The 26,589-nt window shown below is 46.0% G+C and overlaps 1 protein-coding gene across 7 annotated transcripts in view; it reads right to left on the bottom strand.

The window, feature by feature from the left end:
- The window catches only part of si:dkeyp-72e1.9 (syntaxin-binding protein 4), a 61,013-nt gene that overhangs the window by 14,554 nt on the left and 19,870 nt on the right, over window positions 1–26,589 (bottom strand). For all 7 annotated transcript variants that reach the window (XM_040005014.1, XM_040005017.1, XM_040005016.1 and 4 more), the window contains 6 exons: window positions 16,366–16,445; window positions 13,688–13,811; window positions 11,721–11,862; window positions 7,188–7,294; window positions 5,788–5,929; window positions 5,085–5,157 (listed from right to left, as the gene is read on the bottom strand). In XM_040005014.1, the coding sequence (XP_039860948.1) occupies window positions 5,085–5,157; window positions 5,788–5,929; window positions 7,188–7,294; window positions 11,721–11,862; window positions 13,688–13,811; window positions 16,366–16,445 (668 nt within the window). The remainder of the gene's footprint in view (window positions 1–5,084; window positions 5,158–5,787; window positions 5,930–7,187; window positions 7,295–11,720; window positions 11,863–13,687; window positions 13,812–16,365; window positions 16,446–26,589) is intronic.

Raw genomic sequence — 26,589 nt, forward strand, 5'->3', positions numbered from 1 at the left:
TTTCAAATAGATGCAAGTAAAACACAGCAGAAAATAAATAAAGTCAAAGACTCAGCGGTCCTGTTGCTCTATTTTCACCTGTAAAGCAGGAGTGGGGTAGGCGGAGGTTTACCCTGGTGCAGGTGTGCCGCGGTCAGTGGAAGAATCCGCGAGTTTCTCTGTGAGTTTCCCATTACGTCGTAGCTACTCGGTGCTTGCTTGGAAGTTTAGGGGTTTTTTTCGCTGTAAAAAGAAGTTTTCTTCCCACGCACAGCGGACACTAATGTTTTTATCACTTTTTATGGACTCAAACTCAAAGTAAGGTCAGTACTTCCACGCTTTAAACGCTGCACGCTCATACTCTCTCCCACAATCCATATATGATCCATTGTTGATCTGCACACAGCTGTTGTCACTAACGTCGCACTCGCTTACGTCACTGTCGTGAGACATTCTCGCAAAAAATCACGGTTTTAGTAACGCAGTAACGCAGCGTTCCTACGGGAAAGTAACGGTAATCTAATTACCGTTTTTGCAATAGTAATCCCTTACTTTACTCGTTACTTGAAAAAAGTAATCAGATTACAGTAACGCGTTACAAGTAACGCGTTACTGCCCATCTCTGCGCCTCACAGACGACAGCTTACAGTCCTGCGTAAAGATGAAGCGACTTCTTACAGCCCCGATCTGCAGACGCTGTGCGCAGAGGTTCAGGAGCAGAAGTCCCGTTGTAAACATATCACAGCAGACCCGACGATGTTTCCATGAACACGCTTTTTTCTCTATTGACCACTTTTCACACACGGTTGCTGTAGCCACACAGCCGGCTGTAGCTTTGCAGCTCACAGCCCGACACACACCAACACAACAGCATAGGTGGCACAAACGTTAAGGCGGCGAGGCGTGATTGTGGGTGCCGCTCAGGTGCGTCCGCCTCCCCTGCAGCGGCGCTGCAGACCACGCCCCGCCACACACATTAACCAGGTAAAATACATATTTATCCAGATATTTTGCAAATATCTATTTTTCATTTTTTAGCAGCATAGAGCTTTTTTCCAAATATTCTTAAAATTCAGGTCAAGGCTGCGCTACAGGCTGTGAAATCCCAAAGGTGATATATGAATCATTTAAGTTCAGCTTTTTAATTCATTTAAAAGAGACCTTCACCTGGGTGCATCTCCTTTTTGTTGTATTTTTTAAGAGTTCAAAATGTGTTCATTACATAAATAAAATTTCATTTTCTCTGTAGCACTTCATGGATTTCATAAGCAACACACCTTAGTTGTTCTATACAAAGCATAAAGGTAAAAAACAATAACAGTGTTATCTTCATTTTAGATGTCAGAAAGTATTTGCGGCTCCCAGTGTTTGCTTTTCCGGGGAAACTGGGTCCAAGTGGCTCTTTGGGTGTTAAAGGTTGCTGACCCCTGCACTGGCCTCTTAACAGAATACTGAAAGTGTAATTAGGAGTGAGGAACAGCAGGAGAAATATCGTTATATAATCTGTCATATCAGAGTTGAATAGACAACCTGATGTCGGTGTTGCTGGTTTAAAGCAGGTCTTTGTGACTGTGAGCGATGGTACAGGGAAAAGCAGATGATTAAAAAGAGAGGAACTGAAGAAAAGTGGATGATTATGTAGAGGCGAGGGGAGGGAGCAGCCAGCCATTCATATGATGCGTTTTTCTGTCCCAGATTTGTATGGCTGCTCTGCTCTTCTGACTTTAAACTCTGTTTACACTCATGTTACTGTTTTACATTGTCTTCATAGTGTGGAGTCATTTTGTAGATTAACTGATTTAAGAGGAGTATTTATCTGAAATGTTGTCACAGTGAACCATATTTAACCTGGATCATAATTCTGGAACATTATATTTTGTAATATAATAAAAATCTGTTTCTGTGTGTGCGCTCACCTCACTACAAAGTGCTGACATCTGTCACAGCTAGCAACTGGCTTAGAGGCTGGCGGGGAGTGAAATGATTAGAGTACCTAGAAAATAACCTTGGCTGGGTAATCCCAGCCAATTGGATTGGGAAAGGCTGTCCAGTGGCTTTCGGGCGAGAGCCACGGGCAGCCCTATGACACTACAGCTGCTGGTCTAAAGCAGTCCTTCAGTATGACGACAACTGGACTGCTTCAGATCGTTTTCAGTCTCCTTTGGCAAAGTGATGTTCTGCTGAGAGGCATTTGTTGCACCAGAAATAAAGAACAGCAAACGTAAAAGCTGTATGGCAGACATAACACGAGCCAAAAATATGTTGAAATGAATATGAACTGTGAATACGTCCATTCACTTAAAGACTGCTCTTATTTGTGTTATCTAAATGTTTCTATGTAACATGCTGAGCCACCGCATGCATCAGTACAGCCTCACTGATCTGAGATCCAGTCTCCACTTCTCTGGCTTTACTTCAGGACTGAGACAGATGTTCAGCTGAACTGTGGTGACTGAAGTGCACTAATATGAGTCACCATTTCATCATTATTTTCATCCTCACAAAACTATTCAGTGATCAATATTTGCAATGTTTAAAAGTAGAATGGGAGGCAGAGCCTTCAGTTTTCAGGCCCCTCTTCTGTGGAACCAGCTTCCAGTTTGGATTCAGGAGACAGACACTATCTCTACTTTTAAGATTAGGCTTCAAACTTTCCTTTTTGATAAAGCATATAGTTAGGGCTGGACCAGGTGACCCTGGATCCTCCCTTAGTTATGCTGTAATAGGTGTAGGCTGTAGAGTGTTTCTTCTTCAGTCACCATTTTCATGAACTATGTATTGAATCATTAGTTGATGTTAATCTCTGGCTTTCTTCCACAGCATGTCTTTGTCCTGTCATCATCCTCCAAACCCAGCCAGTCACATGTCTGCCCCTCCCTGAGCCTGGCTCAGCTGGAGGTTTTTCCTTTTAAAACCAAGTTTGTCCTTCTTGCTGTCGCCAAGTGCTTCCTGTTGTTGGAGTTTCTTCTGTATTAAAGCAGTTTGAGGCAACTCTTTGATGATTTGATGCTATACAGATAAAACTGAACTGAACTGAATCAGGAACCCCCCCCCCCCCGCTGTGATCTAGCAGTACTAACCACTGACCCACTGTGCATATGAGTCAAATCAATAAATGACAAAGAAAAATCCCTCACGTGTTGGTGCTGGCTCTGTGCTCAGTGTGCATGCGTGGCCTCCAGTGCTCCCTTCCTGATGCTGTCATCAGCTTCCTGATGACATTTGTTTTTCTGTCTTCTCCATACTTTTTCACACTGTGCATTTTTCTGCTAAATATTAGCCAAACATTTGTTTTCAGTGTAGCAGAGTTTTTTACAGTGGGGCAAAAAAGTATTTAGTCAGCCACCGATTGTGCAAGTTCCCCCACTTAAAATGATGACAGAGGTCAGTAATTTGCACCAGAGGTACACTTCAACTGTGAGAGACAGAATGTGAAAAAAAAATCCATGAATCCACATGGTAGGATTTGTAAAGAATTTATTCGTAAATCAGGGTGGAAAATAAGTATTTGGTCACCTCAAACAAGGAAAATCTCTGGCTCTCACAGACCTGTAACGTCTTCTGTAAGAAGCTTTTCTGTCCCCCACTCGTTACCTGTATGAATGGCACCTGTTTGAACTCATCATCTGTATAAAAGACACCTGTCCACAGCCTCAAACAGTCAGACTCCAAACTCCGCCATGGCCAAGACCAAAGAGCTTTCGAAGGACACCAGGAAAAGTATTGTAGACCTGCACCAGACTGGGAAGAGTGAATCTACAATAGGCAAGCAGCTTGGTGTGAAAAAATCAACTGTGGGAGCAATCATCAGAAAATGGAAGACATACAAGACCACTGATAATCTCCCTCGATCTGGGGCTCCACGCAAGATCTCATCCCGTGGGGTCAAAATGATCATGAGAACGGTGAGCAAAGATCCCAGAACCACACGGGGGGACCTGGTGAATGACCTGCAGAGAGCTGGGACCAAAGTAACAAAGGTCACCATCAGTAACACACTACAACGGCAGGGAATCAAATCCCGCAGTGCCAGACGTGTTCCGCTGCTGAAGCCAGGCCCGTCTGAAGTTTGCCAGAGAGCACATGGATGATACAGCAGAGGATTGGGAGAATGTCATGTGGTCAGATGAAACCAAAGTAGAACTTTTTGGTATAAACTCAACTCGTCGTGTTTGGAGGAAGAATACTGAGTTGCATCCCAAGAACACCATACCTACTGTGAAGCATGGGGGTGGAAACATCATGCTATGGGGCTGTTTTTCTGCCAAGGGGACAGGACGACTGATCCGTGTTAAGGACAGAATGAATGGGGCCATGTATCGTGAGATTTTGAGCCAAAACCTCCTTCCATCAGTGAGAACTTTGAAGATGAAACGAGGCTGGGTCTTCCAACATGACAATGATCCAAAACACACCGCCCGGGCAACAAAGGAGTGGCTCCGTAAGAAGCATTTGAAAGTCCTGGAGTGGCCTAGCCAGTCTCCAGACCTCAACCCCATAGAAAATCTGTGGCGGGAGTTGAAAGTCCGTGTTGCTCGGCGACAGCCCCAAAACATCACTGCTCTCGAGAAGATCTGCATGGAGGAATGGGCCAAAATACCAGCTACTGTGTGTGCAAACCTGGTAAAGACCTATAGTAAACGTTTGACCTCTGTTATTGCCAACAAAGGTTATGTTACAAAGTATTGAGTTGTATTTTTGTTATTGACCAAATACTTATTTTCCACCCTGATTTACGAATAAATTCTTTACAAATCCTACCATGTGGATTCATGGATTTTTTTTTTCACATTCTGTCTCTCACAGTTGAAGTGTACCTCTGGTGCAAATTACTGACCTCTGTCATCATTTTAAGTGGGGGAACTTGCACAATCGGTGGCTGACTAAATACTTTTTTGCCCCACTGTATTTCCAGAGTTTTTGTTGAACAGCAGAGCTCTTAGTCTTATACCAGAGGTTCCCAAAGTGGGGGTGGCGCCCCGTATGAATTAAGAAAAAGAACGCTTAGACACTGCTAGCATAATGGACAGGCTTTTGACTGGGCTCCCGGGGGGGGGGGGGGGGGGGGCAGCACTGTAGTCTGAGTGCAAACACAGAGGTCTCACCTGAAACATGAATATCTGGAGGACAGATGTCAGGAGAAGGTGAGGAAGGTGGGGCTGGCTCCTCTGCACAGATCTACACCAATACACAAGGAAAATAGTTAAATAGAATTCCAATACTAATGACCAATGAGTTTATTAGTGTAGCTAATAAACTCATTCATTGTATTCATTAATAACAAGAGCACTGTCCCAAAGGTTGTGTAACATGCTATATACTGTGGGAAGTACAACTACTCTTTAGTCAATAACGGTTCATTAATCAGTGTGTTTATTGGACTATGTTTATTCCTCAGTTATACCAAAGCACAGCGGCCTTTTCAAAGTTATTTGGTTGATCTTTTAGCATTTTTTTGACGACATTAGTACAATATGAGACTTTAGCTCAAAGAATAAATGTAGTCTTAACCTTCAATTTTTGAAACAACATAATCGACTCAGCCAGCTGACACATTTAAGGACACCTGGTGTTTTTTGTGTTTTTGAATGAGGATAAATAGCAACAGTAACTCTGTTTCCCAGAGCTCAGTCAGGTTGTTTCTTTTATCCTGCAGTCGGTGTGCTGATATAGGTACAGAAGATACAACTCTAATCTTTCTTTTACATGGAAATCCTGCTTCTTCTGCAACTTCTGGTTTGCTGTGAGAATAACAGGCCACTTCTTCTATGAATGACCTGTAGGAGCCGTGTATGTGGTGGAGCTGACCTCGGGTGATCGGATGTGGACTTTTACGCGTCCAGAGTTGTAGCTGTTGCCCGAGGCTCGCTGGAGCCCATTGTGAAGAGACGTGCTGCTGGGAAAAAGTCCTTTACCCGGGATGAAGGCTATGTCCACAGCAGTATCTTGGCTAGAGACAAACACATAAGCATGTGATCAGTGTTGGCACACAAAGCGTGGTCCATATATGTGGGACATTTTGTTTACCCATTTACAAAAACACATTCAACTTTGGGCTTAAAGTGTAGTATCAGCTTTGACACTGTATTTACAGGTGGGTCTATGGCAGTTTGTGTAAAAGTCATTTGGTTGCAGTCTTTAACAAAGCTTAAATCAGGTTGCTTTTTCCAACCCAGGATCGAAGATGCTGTAGAAGATAATGTTTCCACAGTATGAAGGTTTCTGCACAACTTTATTTAAGTATTATAAGTTATTAGCTTAAACTGTTACAAGAAAAACTGTTAATCCTAAGAGAGTGATATGAGCTTTTCTCAGTTTGAACTGATTTTAATGATCTACATGTAACCCAGTGAACTGGAGAGAGTGTATATCCATGCCATCACACTGCTTTATGTCTTTTACAGACAATGTTTTACACTTATACTCATCATAGTATCCACCATCCTCTTTACAATGTGTCCAAAACCGTGAGACTTTTTCTTAAGTCTAATCTGGCCTTGCTATTCTGATCACTGGTTTGTGAAGCTGTCCTGCAGTGCTGTTATCTAGCTGCTTGATGTAAAAGGCCACCACTCTTGCAAAAAAAAGCCTTTTACATGGATTTCCGTGTAAGGGGAGGGATTTCATCCCTTCATATAATGTCAATCTCACAAATGACTTTTTGTTTTTTTTCACAGAATGTGCCAAAATCCTGAATCATGTGCTCTCACTGTCTGCCTGGTTTCCCATAATTTCATTGTATATGTACAATGACAATAAAGGGCTATTCTATTCTATTCTATTCTATTCTATTCTATTGTACTGAGATGTCTTTTGACTTTATGCTCTGTGCTTCCAACTGCAGGTGTCACACTTGGAGTCAGTTCCAGACCTTGGATCTTATTTCTTTATGAGGAAGCTTTGAAAAATCTATCCTGCCTGCATCTGTCAGCTGTCCAACCCTGTGTATAGGAATAACTCTGTTTCAGTGGGTACTGCAGTACTTTTGTTTGGTATATCTTGAAACTGAAACTGTGAAAACATTCATTATCTGACTCTAACTTAATATGTGTTGGAAAACAGTAAAAATAACAAAGAAATCATGTCAATGTCCAAAAACACACAGACACTAAGATCAAAACTGCTTATACTGTAGCACTGTGTATACACTGGCTCATTGTTCCACACTAGACTTTGGTACATTCATTTCTAACATGAACACCACTCACCTGAATTTCACTTTGTTTAGCATGCTTTTGGCCTCTTCATGTGTCACACCAATCAAGGACTCCTTGTTAATAGCAATGAGCTGATCTCCCGGTCTCAACCGTCCATCCTGCACAACAGGGAGACAGTTTTATTCCCACTGAGCAGGAGGCTACAAACCCTGTTTCTCCTTATTTAAAAGTACAATAAACTGTCAGGGCCACTTCTAAGAATCAAAGTACTTATCCAAGTCTAGTCATTATCAGCTCTTTTCAACTGCAGGAACATAACTGCAACATGTATTTCAGTTCAATCCAATTCAATTTTATTCATATAGCACAAAATCATAACAACAGTTGGCTCAAGGCGCTTTGTTCTGTAAGGCACGATCAATAATACAGACAAATCAAAGAAAATTCCAACAATGATGATGACCCCCTAATGAGCAAGTGCTTTGGCAATTGTGTGAAGGAAGAACTCCCTTTTAACAGGAAGAAACCTCCAGCAGAACCAGGCTCAGGGAGGGGCGGCGACCAGATAGGGGAGAGGAGAGAAAGACAAGCTGAGGAAGAGAGACAGATATGAATCATAACTAATGATGAAATGCAGGGAGGTGTATAAACAGGTGATGAGTGAGAAAGGGTGAGAGCAGGAAAAATCCATCATGGGAGTCCCCCAGCAGCCTACACCTATTACAGCATAACTAAGGGAGGATTCAGGGTCACCTGGTCCAGCCCTAACTATATGCTTTAGCAAAAAGGAAAGTTTGAAGCCTAATCTTGAAAGTAGAGATAGTGTCTGTCTCCCTGAATCCAAACTGGAAGCTGGTTGCACAGAAGAGGGGCCTGAAAACTGAAGGCTCTGCCTCCCATTCTACTTTTAAATACTCTAGGAACAACAAGTAGGCCTGCAGAGCGAGAGCGAAGTGCTCTAATAGGGTGATATGGTACTACAAGGTCATTAAGATAAGATGGGGCCTGATTATTTAAGACCTTGAGTGTGAGGAGCAGGATTTTGAATTCTGGATTTAACAGGAAGCCAATGAAGGGAAGCCAATAAACAGGAGAAATCTGCTCTCTCTTTCTAGTCCCTGTCAGGACTCTTGCTGCAGCATTTTGGATCAGCTGAAGGCTTTTCAGGGAGTTTTTAGGACTTCCTGATAATAATGAATTACAGTCGTCCAGCCTGGAAGTAATAAATGCATGAACTAGTTTTTCAGCGTCACTCTGAGACAGGATATTTCTAACTTTAGAGATGTTGCACAAATGGAAGAAAGCACCCACCCATCCATCCATCCATCCATTTTCTTCCGCTTATCCTAGGCCGGGTCGCGGGGGCAGCAGCCTAAGCAGAGAAGCCCAGACCTCCCTCTCCCCAGCCACCTCCTCCAGCTTATCTGGGGGAACACCAAGGCGTTCCCAGGCCAGCTGAGAGATATAATCTCTCCAGCGTGTCCTGGATCTGCCCCGGGGCCTCCTCCCAGTGGGACATGCCCGGAAAACCTCACCCAGGAGGCGCCCAGGAGGCGCCCAGGAGGCATCCTTGTCAGATGGCCGAACCACTTCAGCTGGGTCCTTTCGATGTGGAGGAGCAGCGGCTCTACTCTGAGCCCCTCCCAAATGGCCGAACTTCTCACCCTATCTCTAAGGGAGAGGCCAGACACCCTTCAGAGGAAGCCCATTTCCGTCGCTTGTATCCGTCATCTCGTTCTTTCGGTCACTACCCACAGCTCGTGACCATAGGTGAGGGCAGGGACGTAGATCGACCTGGTAAATTGAGAGCTTTGCTTTTACACTCAGCTCTCTCTTCACCACGACGAACCGGTGCAGCAGCCGCTGCACCAATCCGTCTGTCGATCTCCTGCTCCCTTCTCCCATCACTTGTGAACAAGACCCCGAGATACTTGAACTCCTCCACTTGGGGCAGGAACTTATCCCCGACCTGGAGTGGGCACTCCACCCTTTTCCGGCTGAGGACCATGGCCTCAGATTTGGAGGTGCTGATCCTCATTTCCGCTGCTTCACACTCTGCTGCGAACTGTTCCAGTGCGAGCTGGAGGCCATCACCCAATGAAGCCAACGGAACCACATCATCTGCAAAAAGCAGAGATGAGATTCTGAGACCACCGAAGTGAAAGCCCTCCGCCACTTGGCTACGCCTAGTGGAGCGGCTTCGGCAATGGAGATGTTGAGCATGGTCCATTCGGACTCAATGTCCCCAGTCTCCCTCGGCATGCTGTTGAAGCTCTGCCGGAGGTGTGAGTTGAAGATCTCGCGGACCGGGGCCTCTGCTAGACATTCCCAGCACATCCTCACTGTACGTTTGGGTGTGCCAGGTCTGTCCAGCATCCTCCCCTGTCACCTAATCCAACTCACCACCAGGTGGTGATCAGTTGACAGCTCAGCCCTTCTCTTTACCTGAGTGTCCAAAACATATGGTCGCAAGTCTGGTGATACGATTCCAAAATCGATCATCGACCTGTAGCCTAGAGTGTCCTGGTGCCACGTGCACTTATGGACACTCTTATGTTCGAACAAGGTGTTCGTTAAGGCCAAACTGTGGTTTGCACAGAAGTCCAATAACAAAACACCGCTCAGGTTAAGATCTGGGAAGCCGTTCCTCCCAGTCACGCCCTTGCAGGTCTCACTGTTGTTGCCCACGTGAGCAGTGAAGTCTCCCAGTAGGAAAACAGAGTCCCCAGGAAGAGCACCCTCCAGTGCCCCACTCAGGGACTCCAAGAAGGCTGGTTACTCTGAACTGCCACTCGGCGCATAAGCACAGACGACAGTCAGGTACTGTTCCCTGGCCCGAAGGCGAAGGGAACAAACCCTCTCGTCCACTGGGAGAAATCCCAACATACCAGCAGCAAGCCAAGGGGATACCAAGATACCCACCCCAGCCCAACACCTCTCACCAGGGGCAACTCCAGACTGAGAAACAGTCCAGCCCCTCTCCAGGAGACTGGTTCCAGAGCCCAGGCCATGTGCTGAGGTGAGCCCGACTATATTTAGCCGGTACCTCTCAACCTCACGTACTAGCTCAGGCTCCTTCCCCACCAGAGAGGTGACATTCCATGTCCCAATCGCCAGTCTTGGTAGCCAGGGATCGGTCCGCCAGGGCCTCCGCTCCTGGCCGCCGCCCGGCTCACTTTGCACCCGACCCCTACGGTGCCTCCTGCGGGTGGTGGGCCTGCAGGAAGATGGGCCCATGTCCCCTTTTCGGGCTGTGCCCGGCCGGGCCCTATGGACTAACGCCCGGCCACCAGACGTTCACCCTCGGGCACCCTCCCCGGGCCTGGCTCCAGGGCAGGGCCCCGGTAACCCTATCGCGGGCAGGGTGAACTGTTCCCTTGATGGGGTCTTCTGAATCACTCTTTGTCTGGTCCCTCACCCAAGACCAATTTGCCATGGGAGACCCTACCAGGGGACAAAAGCCCCCAGACAACATAGCCCCTGGGATCCCTGGGACACACAAACCCCTCCACCACGATATTCTCATTCTCAGAGGGGTGGAAGAAAGCAGTCTTACATATTTGTGTAATATGTGCATTGAAGGACATATCCTGGTCAAAAATGACTCCAAGGTTCCTCACAGTGTTACTGGAGGCCAAGGTAATGCCATCCAGAGTAAGAATCTGGTTAGATACCATATTTCTAAGATTTTCAGGGCTGAGTACAATAACCTCAGTTTGATCTGAATTTAGAAGTTATGTTATGCCTTCTAATGTTACTGTCTCAGGGAAGCATGTATAATGTAGACATTTACTAGCCGGGACCACATACTCATTTTAGGTTTGACAGCATTTCTAGTAAACAATGAGAGAAAGAAAACACGAACGAACAGCTTGTAGTGGGGGAGAGGGGGTCATGTATAGACAAAGAAGGGGTGTGTGTGAAGGTCCTGCTCCTGAAATTCAGAAAAATGATCTCCAAGAACTAGCCCTAGCAATGAACCCTGTGGAACTCCATATCAGTTTGGATCAGTTTGGTGGTGAGGATGTCTGGTAGTAAGGTGTTGAAGGCTGAGCTGTAGTCAAAGAAGAGCATCGTCATGTAGTGCTTCCTGTTCTCCAAATGGCTCAGCGCTCTCTGAAGGGTGATGGGAACAACATACTCCATGGACTAATTTGCACAGCAAGCAAACTGGTGGGGGTCAAGGGAGGGGGTACAGTCTCTGATTTGCTGAGACACTATCCGCTCAAAACACTTTATGACTAGTCTGCATATGCACGCCTCAATTTCTTCTTTCTTATTCTTATGGATAAAGCATGAGGAGAGCGGGCAAGCATGCTGAAACTGAATGTTGACAAAGATGATGGCAAAGTCTCACTGTAGGAGATTTGTTAGCTGTAAGTGTAGTTTGTACGTCTTGTTCTGCAGTTTGTGTAAAAAGAAAGGTGATAGGACCTTTAGCTAACACAAACTGTAACACAAACTGCAATTTAAATAAGCAAAGGCTTTGCTCCATGATGGCATGTCTTCCACTTCATCACACCGCTCATCTTTCCCTCTCATTGCACTTTAGGTTTATTTGAGGCTGCTGTCCTCTTTTCTTACCCGGTGACAGTCTCCTCCTGACAGGACCTCCTGGATGAAGACTGCAGGGCCGTCAGGCCTGTTGGAACCTCCTCCAATGGTGATGCCTAGACTGCCGGATCGTGCTATTGAAATAAGTTGAATCACCCCTTCACCTGGATGACTAAGAACACAAAGACACGGATAATCAATTCTGGAAGTTAGGAAAAGGGGTCTGTGGTACACCTCAACTTACAGGACCTGCTTCTAACAGCTGGGTGGAAGACAAGAACTAAAATTGCGTCCAGTGTTACTGGCAACTCGGAGGGTTTTTATTTAGCTTGAGTCCACACCTATAGCCAATTTAGAATGAGATCAGCCTAACGTATATGCCTTTGGACAGAAACACAGGGAAATGATGCAAATAACACAATAAAGGCTGATCGCAAGATTCAAGAGTGGATAATGGCAGAAGTAGTTCCATGGTTTAGAAAAACAGCTTAACATAGTTCAGGGACTCACTCGAGGATTTAGGTGTATCATTGGCAACAGTGTACAATCAAGAGATGAATGAATGAAATACAACAAGGTGCAAACCACAGGTTACACTGGAGGCCAGATTAGACTTTGACAGAAACAGGACTTTGCTCTCGAAATGGAAAAACAATGTCTTTGGACAGATGAAACCAGGATGAACTCTGATCACAACGTTTGAAGGAGAACAGAAAGGAGAACGTGATCCAAAGAACATGTGTCCATCATGGCAGAGGCAGTTAGAGCATTGGTATACATCAGAGTCAAAGCTTTGTTGTCAAAAACCATACGTACACATCGTACACAGGAATTTGAACTTCACAGTGCTCCCATTACATATTACATTATGTTACAAATACACAACAGCGTACAACACAATCTAATTGTTTGTAGGCAACAGTTGGTGTGGATGTTGGGTGGGGGAATCAGGGAAAGGCGATGGTGGAGAGTTTTGTATGTCTGGTGTGGGGTTCAGAGGGAAAAGGTGAATGAAGGTGTTCATCTGTAAGTCTGATACCAATAAAAAAAAAAAAGTACATGGAGACAAGGACAAAACACAAACTATGGGAGAAAAGGGACACTTTTGTTTTTAATTTTACATTTACACGTAACCTTTTGTATTGTCTATACTGTCGATTTTGTTACCAAACGTTCTGTTTATTTTAACCTTTGTGAATGCCTGTTCATGAAAAGCACTTAATAAATACACTTTACTCTAAAGTCTTCTTAGAGTCCTTCTAAGATGTGACAATGTGCTGGTACAGCTTTGTTTTAGCCATGCTGGGTTAAAGGAATTTGATTGGTTTCAATAATAAACAAATGGTTACTGGATGATCATGTTTAAAATAAACAATGTTTCCTACTGGTCTGAAACAGGAAGTGAACAGCAGAGTCTGATGTTAGTCAGAGGTACAATATTGGAGCATGAGTTATGTATGGTAACCTCCCACAGAGAGGCGGGATGGCCACTTTTGATCACCTCCTGATAGGAGGCACGCTGTCTCCAAATAATCACAGTCTGCAATCAGTCTCAGACAGACTGAGACTGATCACAGATAAGTGCAATTCATTTGCAAGTAGGGGCTACTCAGATCAGCTGGTTATATTCTGGGTTTATTCCTACATAAACCAAGGCTGCCATCCTGCAGCAGCTCTGTTATGATCTGTGGAAGAGTTTTGTCATTTCTGTCTCCAGTCACAGCTTTCCTTGTGTGAATGGAGCCTAAACAATCTGGAAAAAGTCCTGCAGCTTCCCAAAACACAGATAAGATTTTCTTTTTATTTTCTTGTTTCATTATTATGATGTTCTGACTTTAATTACATTAGCCCTGCTGACATCTTCCCTTAATGAAAAGTGGTTCACTTTCAACCACTTTGTTCACTCCAACCTAACCAACCAGAACTTACTATTTTAGCTCCAAGACTTTCTTGATGGTCGGGTTGACAGTGAGCCTGTATTAAATATGAACTCTTACCTGAGGGAGCGCAGCATGGGCCCACTGTTGTTGTACATACTCTGAGAGCCTGCTGGGCTCAACAGCAAAGGACTCTGGGAGCGTGACGAGGAACCGGATGATGTGCTATCCAGGTAGCGACCTCCTTTGGATTTGAAAAACAAACAAACAAAAAATTACATGAGAGAGATAACCCAGATTACAGTTATTTTAGGAAAGGGTAGTTAGCAATCCAGACTTTCAGCTGCTCCCTTTAGCACACAGCAGATCATCTGCCTCCATCTCACCCTATCCCAGCATCCTCCTCTGTCACACCGGCCCTCGGGATATCCTCCTTCACTACATGCATGAGTCTGTGAGGTCTTCCTCTTTTCCTCCTGCCTAGCAGCTTCATCTTCAGCTTCCTTTGTCCGATATATCCACTCTCCCTCCTCTGCTTGTTTCCAAAACCATCCCAAACCCCTGAACTCACTTCCACCCACTCCACCTCACTGCCTGTTGCTTTGGATGCTTGATCCCTGTATTTAAACTCACTACCTTTGCACCTTCATGGTGACCTTTCCACCCATCTCCCTCCATACTCCAGTATTCCGTCTGGCTTGTACAGACTTTCATTAGTCCAGTCTCCAGAGCATACCTCCACCTCTTAAGGCTCTCTTCCACCTGCTCTCTACTCTCACAATTTTCTCTGCAAAAATCAGGATCACGTCTTAGTCAGTTTGCTCTTTTTAAATTAATTTCCATAAAAGTTGTCTCGTAGTGTGTCTTCATTAAATTGCCCCATTTTGCATTTTTTCCTTTTAGAACATTATTTCTACTTGAGTCGCTCTTAATTCCTATAAATATTTAACACGAGCAAACTGGTCTCATACTACACATATAACAAAGTGTTCCCTGTTTTTAGAACGTTATTTTTCTTCTAGTTTGTACTTGAACCCTAGCTTAAAGACCTCAGTGCAATGTTTTAGCATCAGTGAGGGCTGTTTAGATTAGCACACCAGACACCTCACAATCAAATTTCTCCTCATAAACAAGTGTTTTTACACCAAGCGAGGAGTGGTCCATGCAGCCTACAGCAGCAAAGCCAACAGCATGGACCAGCTCATCACTGCTGTTAGTGAGGATCTTTTTCTCGCTGTTCTTGTGTCTCTAGAGAGACTTTCAGGCTCTTGCAGTATATTCCTGTGAACCATCCATACTAACAATTCTTAATGCAAACCACATTATAGTGCTATCTCTCTTTATTCTGGAGCTGAAGCCTGATGTATCAGCAGCACTGCTCACATGCTGGAGCTCTGTTTAACAGCTCTGCAGCAGCTGGCTGCCTCCTCTCCAAGTCAAACAGATGTTGGTAAATGTGCACTTGTCATAAGGCATTTTAAGGTCGACTTACTTCTTCCTGCCTATAGGCAGAGTACTCTGACTAAAATAGAACGGTTGTTTTCGATTTTCGATTTCAAATGTTAAAGGTCATGTTGGTCTTTGCTTTAGAAATTGGACAACAGTTTGAAGAATACCTGAAAGTATACTTTTTAAACACAAACTGATCAGGAAAATAACACCAAATAATAATAAAATAATATTTGCATAATCAATAGACTGAGACATGACTTTCTCATGGACTTTAAGGCCATTTTCCACTGTTTCCATGGTGTGACTGCTAACCAGGCTCCCTAAGAAACAGTCAGCACTGTTGAAAAGCTGCATGTTAATCCAAACCACAACCACCAAACACCATCAAGTCATTGGTTCAGGTATGTGGATGACACCAGGGTGAAAATTGAATCTCAGGACTTACCACAATTTACTAGATCACATCATCTCAGTGGACCGACACATCAAATTCACCAGGGAGGATATGAAAAGTGGCAGGTTAGCCTTCTTAGACTGTGAGATTTCCATCAGTAATGGGGGACATCTAAAAGCTGATGTGTACCGTAAACCTACACATACGGATCAGTATCTAAGGTTTGACTCTCATCATCCACTGGAGCACAAACTGGGTGTCATCAGGACGCTACAACACAGAGCGAACACCATCCCCACTGACACAGCAGCCAGGAGGCAGAAGAACATCAAGAAGGCCCTGAGTAAATGTGGTTATCCCAGCTGGACTTTTGTCAAAGCTGGGAAGGCTCCTAAAGAAAGCTCCAGCCGATCCAGGAGAGAAGGACAACCGCTGCCCAAGAGAAAACCTGTAGTGATCCTGTATGTGTCAGGAGTATTGCAGCAGTTGATTTTCTCTAAAAGATGCATCTCTGTGGCTTTTAAACCCCAAAACATGCAGCAGTAAAAATCAGTCCACCCGGCACAAACAGAGTATGGTGTTCCTAGGGAGCATGGAAACAAATGGCCTTAATGAAAAAAGTCCATCAGAAAGTGACTTCTCAGTCTATTGATTATTGTTACCTAATGACTGAGCTTTCTGACAGAGACATAACAGAGAAAAGCTGTTTTGTCTCTGTCAGGAAGGCAGTTTGATCTACTGCAAAGACTGTACCGTGTTGTCTTCATCCAAAGCAGAGGGGCAGAGAAAAACATGTTTCTCTACATGCAGACACATTATTACAGCAGTACTGTGTCACGTGCATGACAAAAACACTTTGTTCTAATGCAAATGCAGCAACAGCTTTCTATTAAGAAAGAAATGAAAATGAAAGTGGAAATCACCAAGCAGAGCTAAGCAGAAACATCCCTACCTTGCTGGATCGGAGAGTTCCGTGTTGATCCAGTGCTGCCATTAGATCCATATTTCTCTAGCAGATCAGCAAATTCTCTCCTTTTCAAGAGACACAGATGTTGAGACATGACAGGATGACTGCATGTTACATGTTAAAGCCAATGATGTTGTAATGATTTGTGTAGACCTGGACAGCTTTGCTTTGGGAAGTGATATAGGTACATATATGCTCTTTTAACTCATATACTCCAGGAAAATCACAACATGTCAGAAACAATTCAAATGAATGGCAGGCAATCATTCTGCTGAGTACTTTTTGCAGCCCTTCTTTGTACCCAAAAACATCAGGACACTGTGCAAAACGTAAATGTAAAACAGAATGTGATTATTTTTAGGCTTCATCAATACATATTTTATCAAAACATAAACATATCAAATGTTTCCATTGAGAGGTTTTTATATTTCATGAACAATATGAGCACATACTAAATTTGAAGACAACAACACAACAAAGTTAGGTCAGGGTCACGAAATGCTGGACAACTCAAAAGAAACAGCTGCAGCTCATCATGTTAACTGGTAACAGGTCAGCAGCATCATTGTGTAAAGAACAATAGAACAATTTTAGAATAAGATCGCTTTAATGACACGTCACAGTTATATTAGTTAACCACAACTAAACTGAAAAACTAAAACTAGGTGTGAAAAACATTGTAATTAACTGAAATAAAAATGAAGGCCTTCATATTTGAATACTGCAGCTATTAGAACAGCATTGCTTCTGAACTGGCCTCCCTGCAGTCCAGACCTTTCACCACCTGAGAACATTTAGAGCCTTATGAAATGAAAAACACAAAGAGAAGAGCCGGGACTGCTCTGAATCCTTAGCTCACAGACCATTATGGAAGCAGGGATGCTGCACAGTGGGAAACATGCGCTTTTCCAGTGTTTTTCACACATGTTGCTGCCATCAAATTCAACATTTTCTCAGTTTAAACATTTGAAATAAATTATTTTCTATTGTGAATAACAGTGTTGCAGCTTTTTCAAAATGAAAATCCTTGTTTCATGAGACGGGCCACACTCTTACAACACCACACTATGATCGTTCCTGTGGACGCTGATTTAAATTTGGCATTTCTTAGCGGATTATGATAAGCAGTCACATTGGCTGTGGAAAAATAAAGACACAAACTGAGCTTGGAAAGAAAATAAAAAATAAAAACACCTCACACCTGCTATTATCAGCAGCAACAGACGATTGGGTTAAAGGTGCCATTTAACAGTGAAGGATGAGCAGATATGTCCTGTCAGTGCCGACTGACAGGACATTTAGGGTCTAATATAGCACCATGACACGCCTGTGCCTGTTCAGCAACGTTCACCATCCGTGTGCGTGTGTGCATCTGCATGTACGTGTGCATCTGCATGTACGTGTGTGCGTGCGTCTGCACGTGCGTCTCTGCATGTGCGTGTGTCTCTGCATGTGCGTGTGCATCTGCATGTGCGTGTGCGTGCGTGAGAGAGAGAGAGACATATTTAGGCTCAGTCACCTTCAGCTGGCTGTTGTTGTGATCTCAGAGTCATGGATTGAACTGAACTTTGGGTTAGTTTGTGTTGCCGTCTGTTCTCTTTCACTAAAACATGCGAACGTGTTTACAGAATGCTTCTCACAAAGCACAATGCTGCAGATGAAAAGGCTTAACTTATCAATAAGTGTTTTTCCTTTTAACTGTAATTTGCTGCTGGTAAGCAAACAGCACATGCTGGGACACTTCTGGGTTGTATTTGTGTCGGGGTGGGGGTGTAGACAGATATAAAGATAGAGACGAATAATCCCGACTCCCAGTCCCCAGCACTACTGCTGTCTGCCCGCCAGCTCCTCTGGGCTGCAGGGTAGTTAAAGCACACAGTGCAGATTAACATACAATGCTCATCATCCAAAGCATCGTCTCCGTTAAGCTCTCCCCCTCCCCGACTCTGCTGTCACATCCTCTGCGCAGAACACAAAGAGATGGAGAAGGGAGGATAGAGTGGCTCAGGCAACCTCACTGCTGACACAGCTTGGCCTCAGAGAAATAGGTACTACACTGCACACAACATTGTAATTCTACATATCCACCCTGTATATGAGGACTCTGCCAGTGATGACTGCAGTCTGGCATGTATCTTCTCCAACAGCCGAGGTATAAATCCCAACTGTCACGCTGTCTTCACTGAACACGCAGAATATTGCATTTTTAAGTAAAGCTCATGGCTGACACTAGTGTGCAAAGTCTCACTGTTTAAATATGCAAATCCTCTACTACCTTTGTCACGGATCACGTTGTGTGCAGTGGATTTGAAGGGAAGACAAGGCCAATGCTGACAGCTGGCACTGACCTTGTTTTCACTCAGACTGGCCATAGTCAGATTAGAAAGCTGGTTCAACACTAATACTACCAGCCAGGAGTAATGCTAGTATGGTACTGTCAGCACAGTTCAGGCATCATGTGTTCCACTCATTTTGAGCTTGTTATTCACGAGTTGTTTGAGTGGAGCTGGTGTGTTAAACAAAAGGAATAAAAATGGATCCATCTTTTTTGGTGCTAGTTTGCTTTTCACATGTACCCCCCACTCCCAAAACAAAAACAAACAAAAACAATAAGGCCGGAAAACACTGCTGTTCAGGCTGCAACTGGAACACCCACAATTTCTTTTAGTTCAACGTCATCAAAAACTGTTTTAGTCCATTAGATCTGGCCCAAATTGAGCCCAAGACGAACGCCTTTTTTGGACATGTATCCCTAATGTAACCATAACTCTGTGACAACACTGGCAGATGCCTCAATAGTGAGACATGAAACCCACTCAAAGAAAGTTGTTCGTTGCTTCTACACCTAAAATTCATTTGGTAGTGGTTGAGTTTGCTTCAAGATGCTGTGTGATTTCACTGATTTCTATAACGGATTCAATTCTGATTCACAAGGTCTCAATTTGATTCAATTTTCAGTCAGAAAGATTATAATTCTGATCATTTATCAGCACATATCCATAATTTATATCTATGTATAAAAAGAAAGCTGACACTGTGAGACTTTATCAGAGGTGTGAGCATCACAGCGGACGACATCCATCCATCCACCCATCCATCTTCTTCCGGTTTAACCGAGGCCGGGTCGCAGGGGCAGCAGCCTAAGCAGAGAAGCCCAGACCTCCCTCTCCCCAGCCACCTCCTCCAGCTCGTCCGGGGGAACACCAAGGCGTTCCCAGGCCAGCCGAGAGATATAATCTCTCCAGTGTGTCCTGGGTCTGACCACGGGGCCTCCTCCCGGTGGGATATGCCCGGAACACCTCACCCAGGAGGCGCCCAGGAGGCATCCTTGTCAGATGCGCCTTGAGGCGACTTTTGTTGTGATTTGGCGCTATATAAATAAAATTGAATTGAAATTGAGATGCCCGAACCACCTCAGCTGGCTCCTTTCGATGTGGAGGAGCAGCTCTGAGCCCCTCCCGGATGGCTGAACTTCTCACCCTATCTCTAAGGGAAAGGCCAACCACCCACCCAGGCCACAGCGGATGCCTTTGTGTCAAAGTAACTGATCAGACGAGATCGGGCGATCTCAGGGTGCTATGGCCGTGATCTCAGAAGCTAAGCAGCGTCGGGCTTGGTTAGTACTTGGATGGGAGAGAAACATGAAGGCGACTTTCCTGGCCTGGCTTTTTTTAGCAGATAACCTTAAAAATATTCTGCAGTAGAACAAAAACTGAAGAAAAGCATGAACCAACATTTGAACATCACCTGATGCTGCTGAAGTGAAGCAGAGCAAAGTTACAGAGGTTTGATTAGAGACACAGCTAAGAGAGTTGCAACTTGGCATCATTTGTAAAAGTTTATATTTTTTTGGTATTGAACAGCAGAAATGAGACTTTCTTGTCAAAGGTCATTTAAAAAAAAAAAACAGCGGGCGACAACACTGCACACAACAGTAGACTGGTGCAGAATGCAGAAAACAGATTTTTGATGGTAAACTGGTCTTGAAGTACAGAGAGAGCTGTGCAGGAAGTGTGATTTCATTGTGGTGCAAGCAAAACAGTAAGAGAGAATTCATGATGATGGTTTTCAAACGTGAAGCGTAGTTTGATCTTCTTTTGCTGTTGGTTCAGTGAATTTTAGTCGGAGAGTAACGAAACCTGCTGTTAAAGTGAATTGTTAAATGCTGTCATTTTTATGCTTACCATCTCTACATTGTTTCAACTCTGTGATGAAAGGAATTCCTTTGTCCCCCTCCCCAGCCTCTCGAGGTCCCTTCACAAGCACATCCTTGTGAAGGGTTGTTTGATGTTTGGTAAGCTTCCTGCCCTTTTTATGGCTTCACTGTGTTGTGCATGGTGAACCAATACAGGAATTGAACCATATATTGGGTGTGGGGGAGATTGCCATTTTATGACTAAGGATGTTGTTAGAAACAGTTGGAAGTAGGAACACTGCAGAGGTAAGGAAGGAACACTGCCAGAGGTAAGTGACGGAAGTGACGGGAAAAGGTAAGCGACCCATGTTGTACGTGATGTCAGACGCCGGAGATTTGGCGGGAAAAAAGTGAATGGTAGCGTAGAATTTAATAAAGTTTCTTTAAGCTTCAGTATTACCAAATAAACTAACCAATTGTCATATAACTAACAACATCTGTCCTATCATCTCTAACACCCTGGAGGACAACGGGGAGAGTTTAGACGCTCTCCAAGATTACATTGACCGGTGCTTCCAAGATTTAGCAATGAGGAAGGCTCAGAGTGCATCTTCTCCGGCCAAAGTTGAGACACCGTCATCGAAGAGATGTCGCCTGGCAGACTCCCCCGGCACAACATCGCCTGCTGGCAAAGACATTGCAGACATCCTGCACAGGATGTCTGCAAAGCAAATGTCTATATGGGTCCACACCTCTGAGTGTTAAATACAACACTGTTGAGTGTTAAATTAACACTTTTGACAGTGTTATATGTTTAAAAAGTAACCTAGTCAGCTTTGAAGATTAACAAAGACTAACACTGAGCAGTGCTGATTTTCTAACACTGGAATATTTCTAACATTTTGAGTGGCCTGGCCAGCGGCCTAGAAAGCGGCCGTTTAGCTGCAGACCCAAATGAGGCAGGGCCAGGTGAGGATGAAGACACGGGAGCTGGGCCAGGCGAGGATGAAGACACGGAGGCTGGGCCAGGCGACGCTGAAGACACGGAGGCTGGACCAGACGAGGCTGACGGCTCTGAGGCTGGACCAGACGAGGCAGCAGGCGGCGGCATGGAAGCCGGAGACGGAGGCGCTGCAGGCGGCGGCGTGGAAGCCGGAGGCGGAGGCGCTGCAGACTGGACGGATCCCTTTGACCCTCCAGCGACGACAGGAGACGAAGGCCGGAGCGGTCCCTCGGACCCTCCAGCAGAAGTCATCACTAAGCCAGCAGTCATGGAGGCCACTAGCTGACACAAAGGCGACTGGCAATGCACTGAGCACGGGCTCTGCCCAGGCAATGCTGACATGGTGCAGTTCTCAGGTGGCTGCTTAGACTTCAGGGGTCCAGAATCAGCTGGGGACTGAGACCTAGCCTCTGGGGAAGCCCTGGAGTGCAGAACGGTGCCTGAAGCAGCTAAAGCGCGAGAAATTCCCTGACTGGAACTTAGACTTTCTCCCTGCATAAAGTGAGTGTGTGAGACCGGTGACACTGGAGCCAGAGCTACGGGTAGCGGGGGCACTGGAGCTACGGGTAGCGGGGGCACTGGAGCCACGGGTAGCGGGGGCACTGGAGCCACGGGTAGCGGGGGCACTGGAGCTACGGGGGCCTGAACTGAAAGTGACACTGGAGGCTCTGGAAACTGAACTGAGGGCGACACTAGAAACTGAACTGAGGGCGACACTGGAAACTGAACTGAGGGCGACACTGGAGACAGAGCTGAGGGCGACACTGGAGACAGAGCTGAGAGTGGCTGCGGGGCAGCTGACAGGGCTGAGAGTGGCTGCTGAGCAGGTGATATGCTGTTCACAATATCATCTGCCGCACAGAACACCGCCCCTGAATGAACAGTCACACAGTCCGAAAATGGAAAAGAGTCCTCACTCACCACAGCCGGCGAATTAGAAGCCCGAACGTCCGGCTGTGGGGTGGCGCGCCGGCGGCGCGATCTGCGTTTCCTCCCCGCAGACGGCTCCGACGGGCCGGGCAAGATCACATCCGGCGAGTCGGGCAACGAGGCAGGAGTGGCTGAGAGAAGGTGAGGTGTGTGCTGGAGAAAAGCCTGCATGGTCGGAGGAAGCGATTTTAGAAGCCATGGCAGGCCGGAAAAGAGCCGTTGTAGCCGGTTTTCAACGGTGTGGCGAAGCTCGTACGGAGGATTCTCCAGCCACAGCACAAGGAGGATCTCCACATTGTAGCTGATGTCATCCTGGAGCTCCTCGGACGGATTCAGTGCTGCAGGGTCCATGCGGGCTGGTTCGTACTGTCACGTCTGGTGTGGCAGACGTGTGGAGTTGTAGAAAGGACCCAAAAAGCGGCAGTTCTGGTGCAGGTGAGTATTTATTTACAGGAGTGGGTACAAACAGCAATGGTGGGTGAACATGAAACCGGAAACCTAAACTGGGTAAAACTAACAAAACAAACCAGAAACGAAGATGCAGGGAGGTCCGGGGAAATACATACGGAGAGACGCAGGGAGACCGAGGGGAAACAACACAGACGAACCAGCAACTACTATGACAGAAGACGCAACTTAAATACACTCAGAACACAGGGAGATTACACACAGGTGGGGAACACAGCTGGGAGATATTAACGTGACGAGACTAGGGAGGCAAACTGAAAACACTCACATAAGACGCAGACCTTCGCAATAAAACAGGAAACACATACACGCAATGACGTAACACACCAACTAAACACAGACTGGGGGACACAGAACATAGGAACATGAACCATGAAACAGAAGAGTACAAACACCCAAGGTAACCAAAACCACAGAATACTAATAAACTAAACATAAACACGGAGTCGCAGACTCCGGACCATGACATAACCTGGGTGTCTACTGTCTTGTGCAGTCTGGGAGATGATTAAATGTTAGGGTGGGTACAGTTTCCTCTGTGGTGGGGTCGGGTGGGCTGCCCCGGGTCCTGTGGGGCTGGGCGGTCCTGCTGCCGTAGGCCCAGATCTTGATGGGCCTGGGCTCCCTTGCCTTGGTGGGTGCCGAAGGACGGGGGTGCCTATTGGGGTCAGCGGGGGAGCCCAGGCCCCAGGGAGGGGCATCTTGCTCCTCCCTTCTTTTCCTCCCCATCCCAGGCTGCCTCCCTCTTCCCGCTCCAACACACCCACCCACTCAAGTAGGGCCTTGGGGTGCGGGTGTGTCACCAGGGTGCAGGGGAGGCATTCCCCCCGTCCCCTTCTGGCTGCCTCTGCCTCAATTTTATTCCACAACTTGGACATCCACATTACTCACAGTCTCATAACACATACATATAGGGCCTTGAGGGTGGGCATGTTAACGGCGTCCAGTGGATGGTCTGTGTATTCAACCCCACCTCTGGCGCCGGTGCCCACCTCTCAATTTTAAATCCATGTAGACATTGAGGGTTCTCGGGAGGGGCCGTGCTAACACCTGCTGCTCTCTGGCAGCAGCACCATGCTCTCCCTTGTTTTAAATGCACTTTAGAACAACACGCAGCAACACTGAACATGAGCGGGAGGAGGGAGGTATGGGGTCTTCACACACCCCTGTTCTCTGCTGGCCATCGGGGCGGGGGGGCTGGGAGGAGGTGTTGGCCGTCCGATTGGGATCTGGGATGCGGGGCCTCCCTGCTGCTGCGGAGCCTGGGGCGGTCTGCTTGCCTTCACCCCGGGGGAAAGAGTAACATCTCCTGGGTCTGGGTGCCGTTTCCCCCTCCAGGGGTGAGGGTACCTGGACCTGGGGTATAGAGTTTGTTTGGGGAGTGTGATTGTGTGTACAGTGTCCATGTATGTCTATCCCTACGTTGAGTGAGTGCTGAGTATTTGTATATGTGTGCATGAGGGTGGGAATGCATGTTTGTGTCTGTGTGTGCCTGTTTGTCTGTGTCTATATGTCAGGTCGGGTCTTACACTCCACCTCTCTGGGAACTCCCAGGCCCTCCAAGGCCTATCTCCCCTCACCAAACTCCCTGCCAGTAACTGATGCCCTCAGGGGTCGGTGCGTTGGTGGTTCTTGGTGTCCGGGGCTGGGCGCTCAGGTATGTACCAGCTCACTCCCGGTGACTACTTGGTGGGGCCTGGTGCCTGTTGGTCGGTCAGGCCTCTTCCCGGGGCAAAGGGGGCCCTCGGGCCTCCGGGCCTGTGGCTCGGTTCACTCTGGCACAGCTGGCTGCCGGCAGAGCCGGCGGGCACGCCACTGCAGCCCCCTCTGGCTTCTGCTCCATGGCTACTGGGTGACCCCTCATCTGGGGCTCTCCTCAGCTCTTCCCAGGAAGGTGGCACAGATGCCCCTCCGGTGGTCCCCCTTGGGCTCTCGCACTCTGGGGCCTCTGTATGTCTGGAGGCTGGATCGCCTCCATGCCTGCTTCATGCCCTGGGGGACAGGGCTATGGCTCTCTACATCCTCTAGCACAGTGGTTCCCAAACTTTTTTTGCTGGGCCCCCCTTTGTTTTACAAGAAAAATGTTCGCGCCCCCCGCGTGCACGCACACGCACGCACACATCCTCCAACCACACACAACCATATTTTGCTCCATAGGGCTTTGGAGTTGACGTCACGGCGCAATGCATTGTGGGAGCGCAGCTCCATTTTCGGGGTCTACGAATCAAAACAAACACACTGTGTTGGAACGACGACGACAAGAAACATGCTTAAAAGCAGCTCAAAAGAAAACGGACGGTATAGAGACCGATTGCGTCCAGAGGCGAAGCAGCGGTACTTGAAAAAAATAGAGTGCATCGCAAATCTGGACCCATTTGAAATACGGCAGTGGAGTAAAGACCCAGACGACTTACCGCCACTGTCCTACCCTGATATCTTCACGTATCTTGTTTGTGGAGTAAGCGCTTACACAGCGAACCAGTTTCGTAATTACAAGTCACTGGAGGCGCACATCCAATTTACAAATGGCTGGGTGCAAGATTTGGCTATTTTCAAGCCGCCAAACTCTGAGTACGTCGTCATTCATACAAAAGTAAGTCAGCTGGAGTGCATCGAGTGAAATAGCCATTTTCCACCCCCCACCATAATTAATGTTATACATTTATCATTGAACTGCTAAAATATCGTTATCATATTATATGCCCATAATTGTAAAGTACATGCAAATTAACACATTGATAATCGGGCAAATTATTAACGCCAATATGTGTCCTTCCTGTCTCATTTCATTTATTGTCTTTACATCAACCAATCAAGTCACTCCATTCGATGTTTGATCGCAAATTCTATAACTTCCGAGACGACCAACGATGATATTATTCAGCTATAAAGTGTGATGTGAACATATTTAGAACTTACCGGAATGAAAATGTCTTGAGCACACCAACTGATATCTGGAGACGTAACAGAACTTGATATCAGCTGGTCTCACGGCTGCTATCCAGGCTAGACGCCTTCGTTTGGTAATATCCGATACATGAGCTCCTTCATGTTGCTTCCAGGTTGGGAAAGCATAAAAAGACAATCCAAACTTATTCCTGTGCCGGTCGTAAGATCGAACATTGCAGCCGACCACACAGCAAGTACGAACCATGGCTATGCTTTCGCTCCTTACTTAGACCCCCAAAATGGCGGATCGGGCCAAAATCCTTTCCACGCCCACCCCCGTGACATCACGCTCCAAAGCCCTATAGTGGTTTATTTCACACCTCAAACATTTAGTAAACAATTAAGCAAATACAAGTAATCTGCAATAAATTACAGGTAGTAAGAAAATAAACTACTAACTCTTTTACGCTACGTCCACACCTACATTTTTGAAAACGCAGCTGTTTCGTCCACATAAACAACGTTTCGAATCACCGAAAACAGAGATTTTTTTAAAACTCCTTTTTTGCATTTACGTGTGGACGAGGAATACAGAGTCTGCTCTAGCAGACCATTACATGGGGAAACCTTTTGAATACAAGCGCGCTGATCCACACAGGTGTGCACACGGGTGTTCACTGTTCATAGACATAAACTACACCTCTATTAACAACATTCAGTATTTAGTATTTACTGCTGTTTACACTTAGCTAGATTAATGTGATGGTGTTGTGTTTAGTATGTT

The sequence above is a fragment of the Simochromis diagramma genome, unplaced genomic scaffold (genome assembly GCF_900408965.1).
Source record: "Simochromis diagramma unplaced genomic scaffold, fSimDia1.1 OVJJ01000494.1, whole genome shotgun sequence".
NCBI classification, from domain to species: domain Eukaryota; kingdom Metazoa; phylum Chordata; class Actinopteri; order Cichliformes; family Cichlidae; genus Simochromis; species Simochromis diagramma.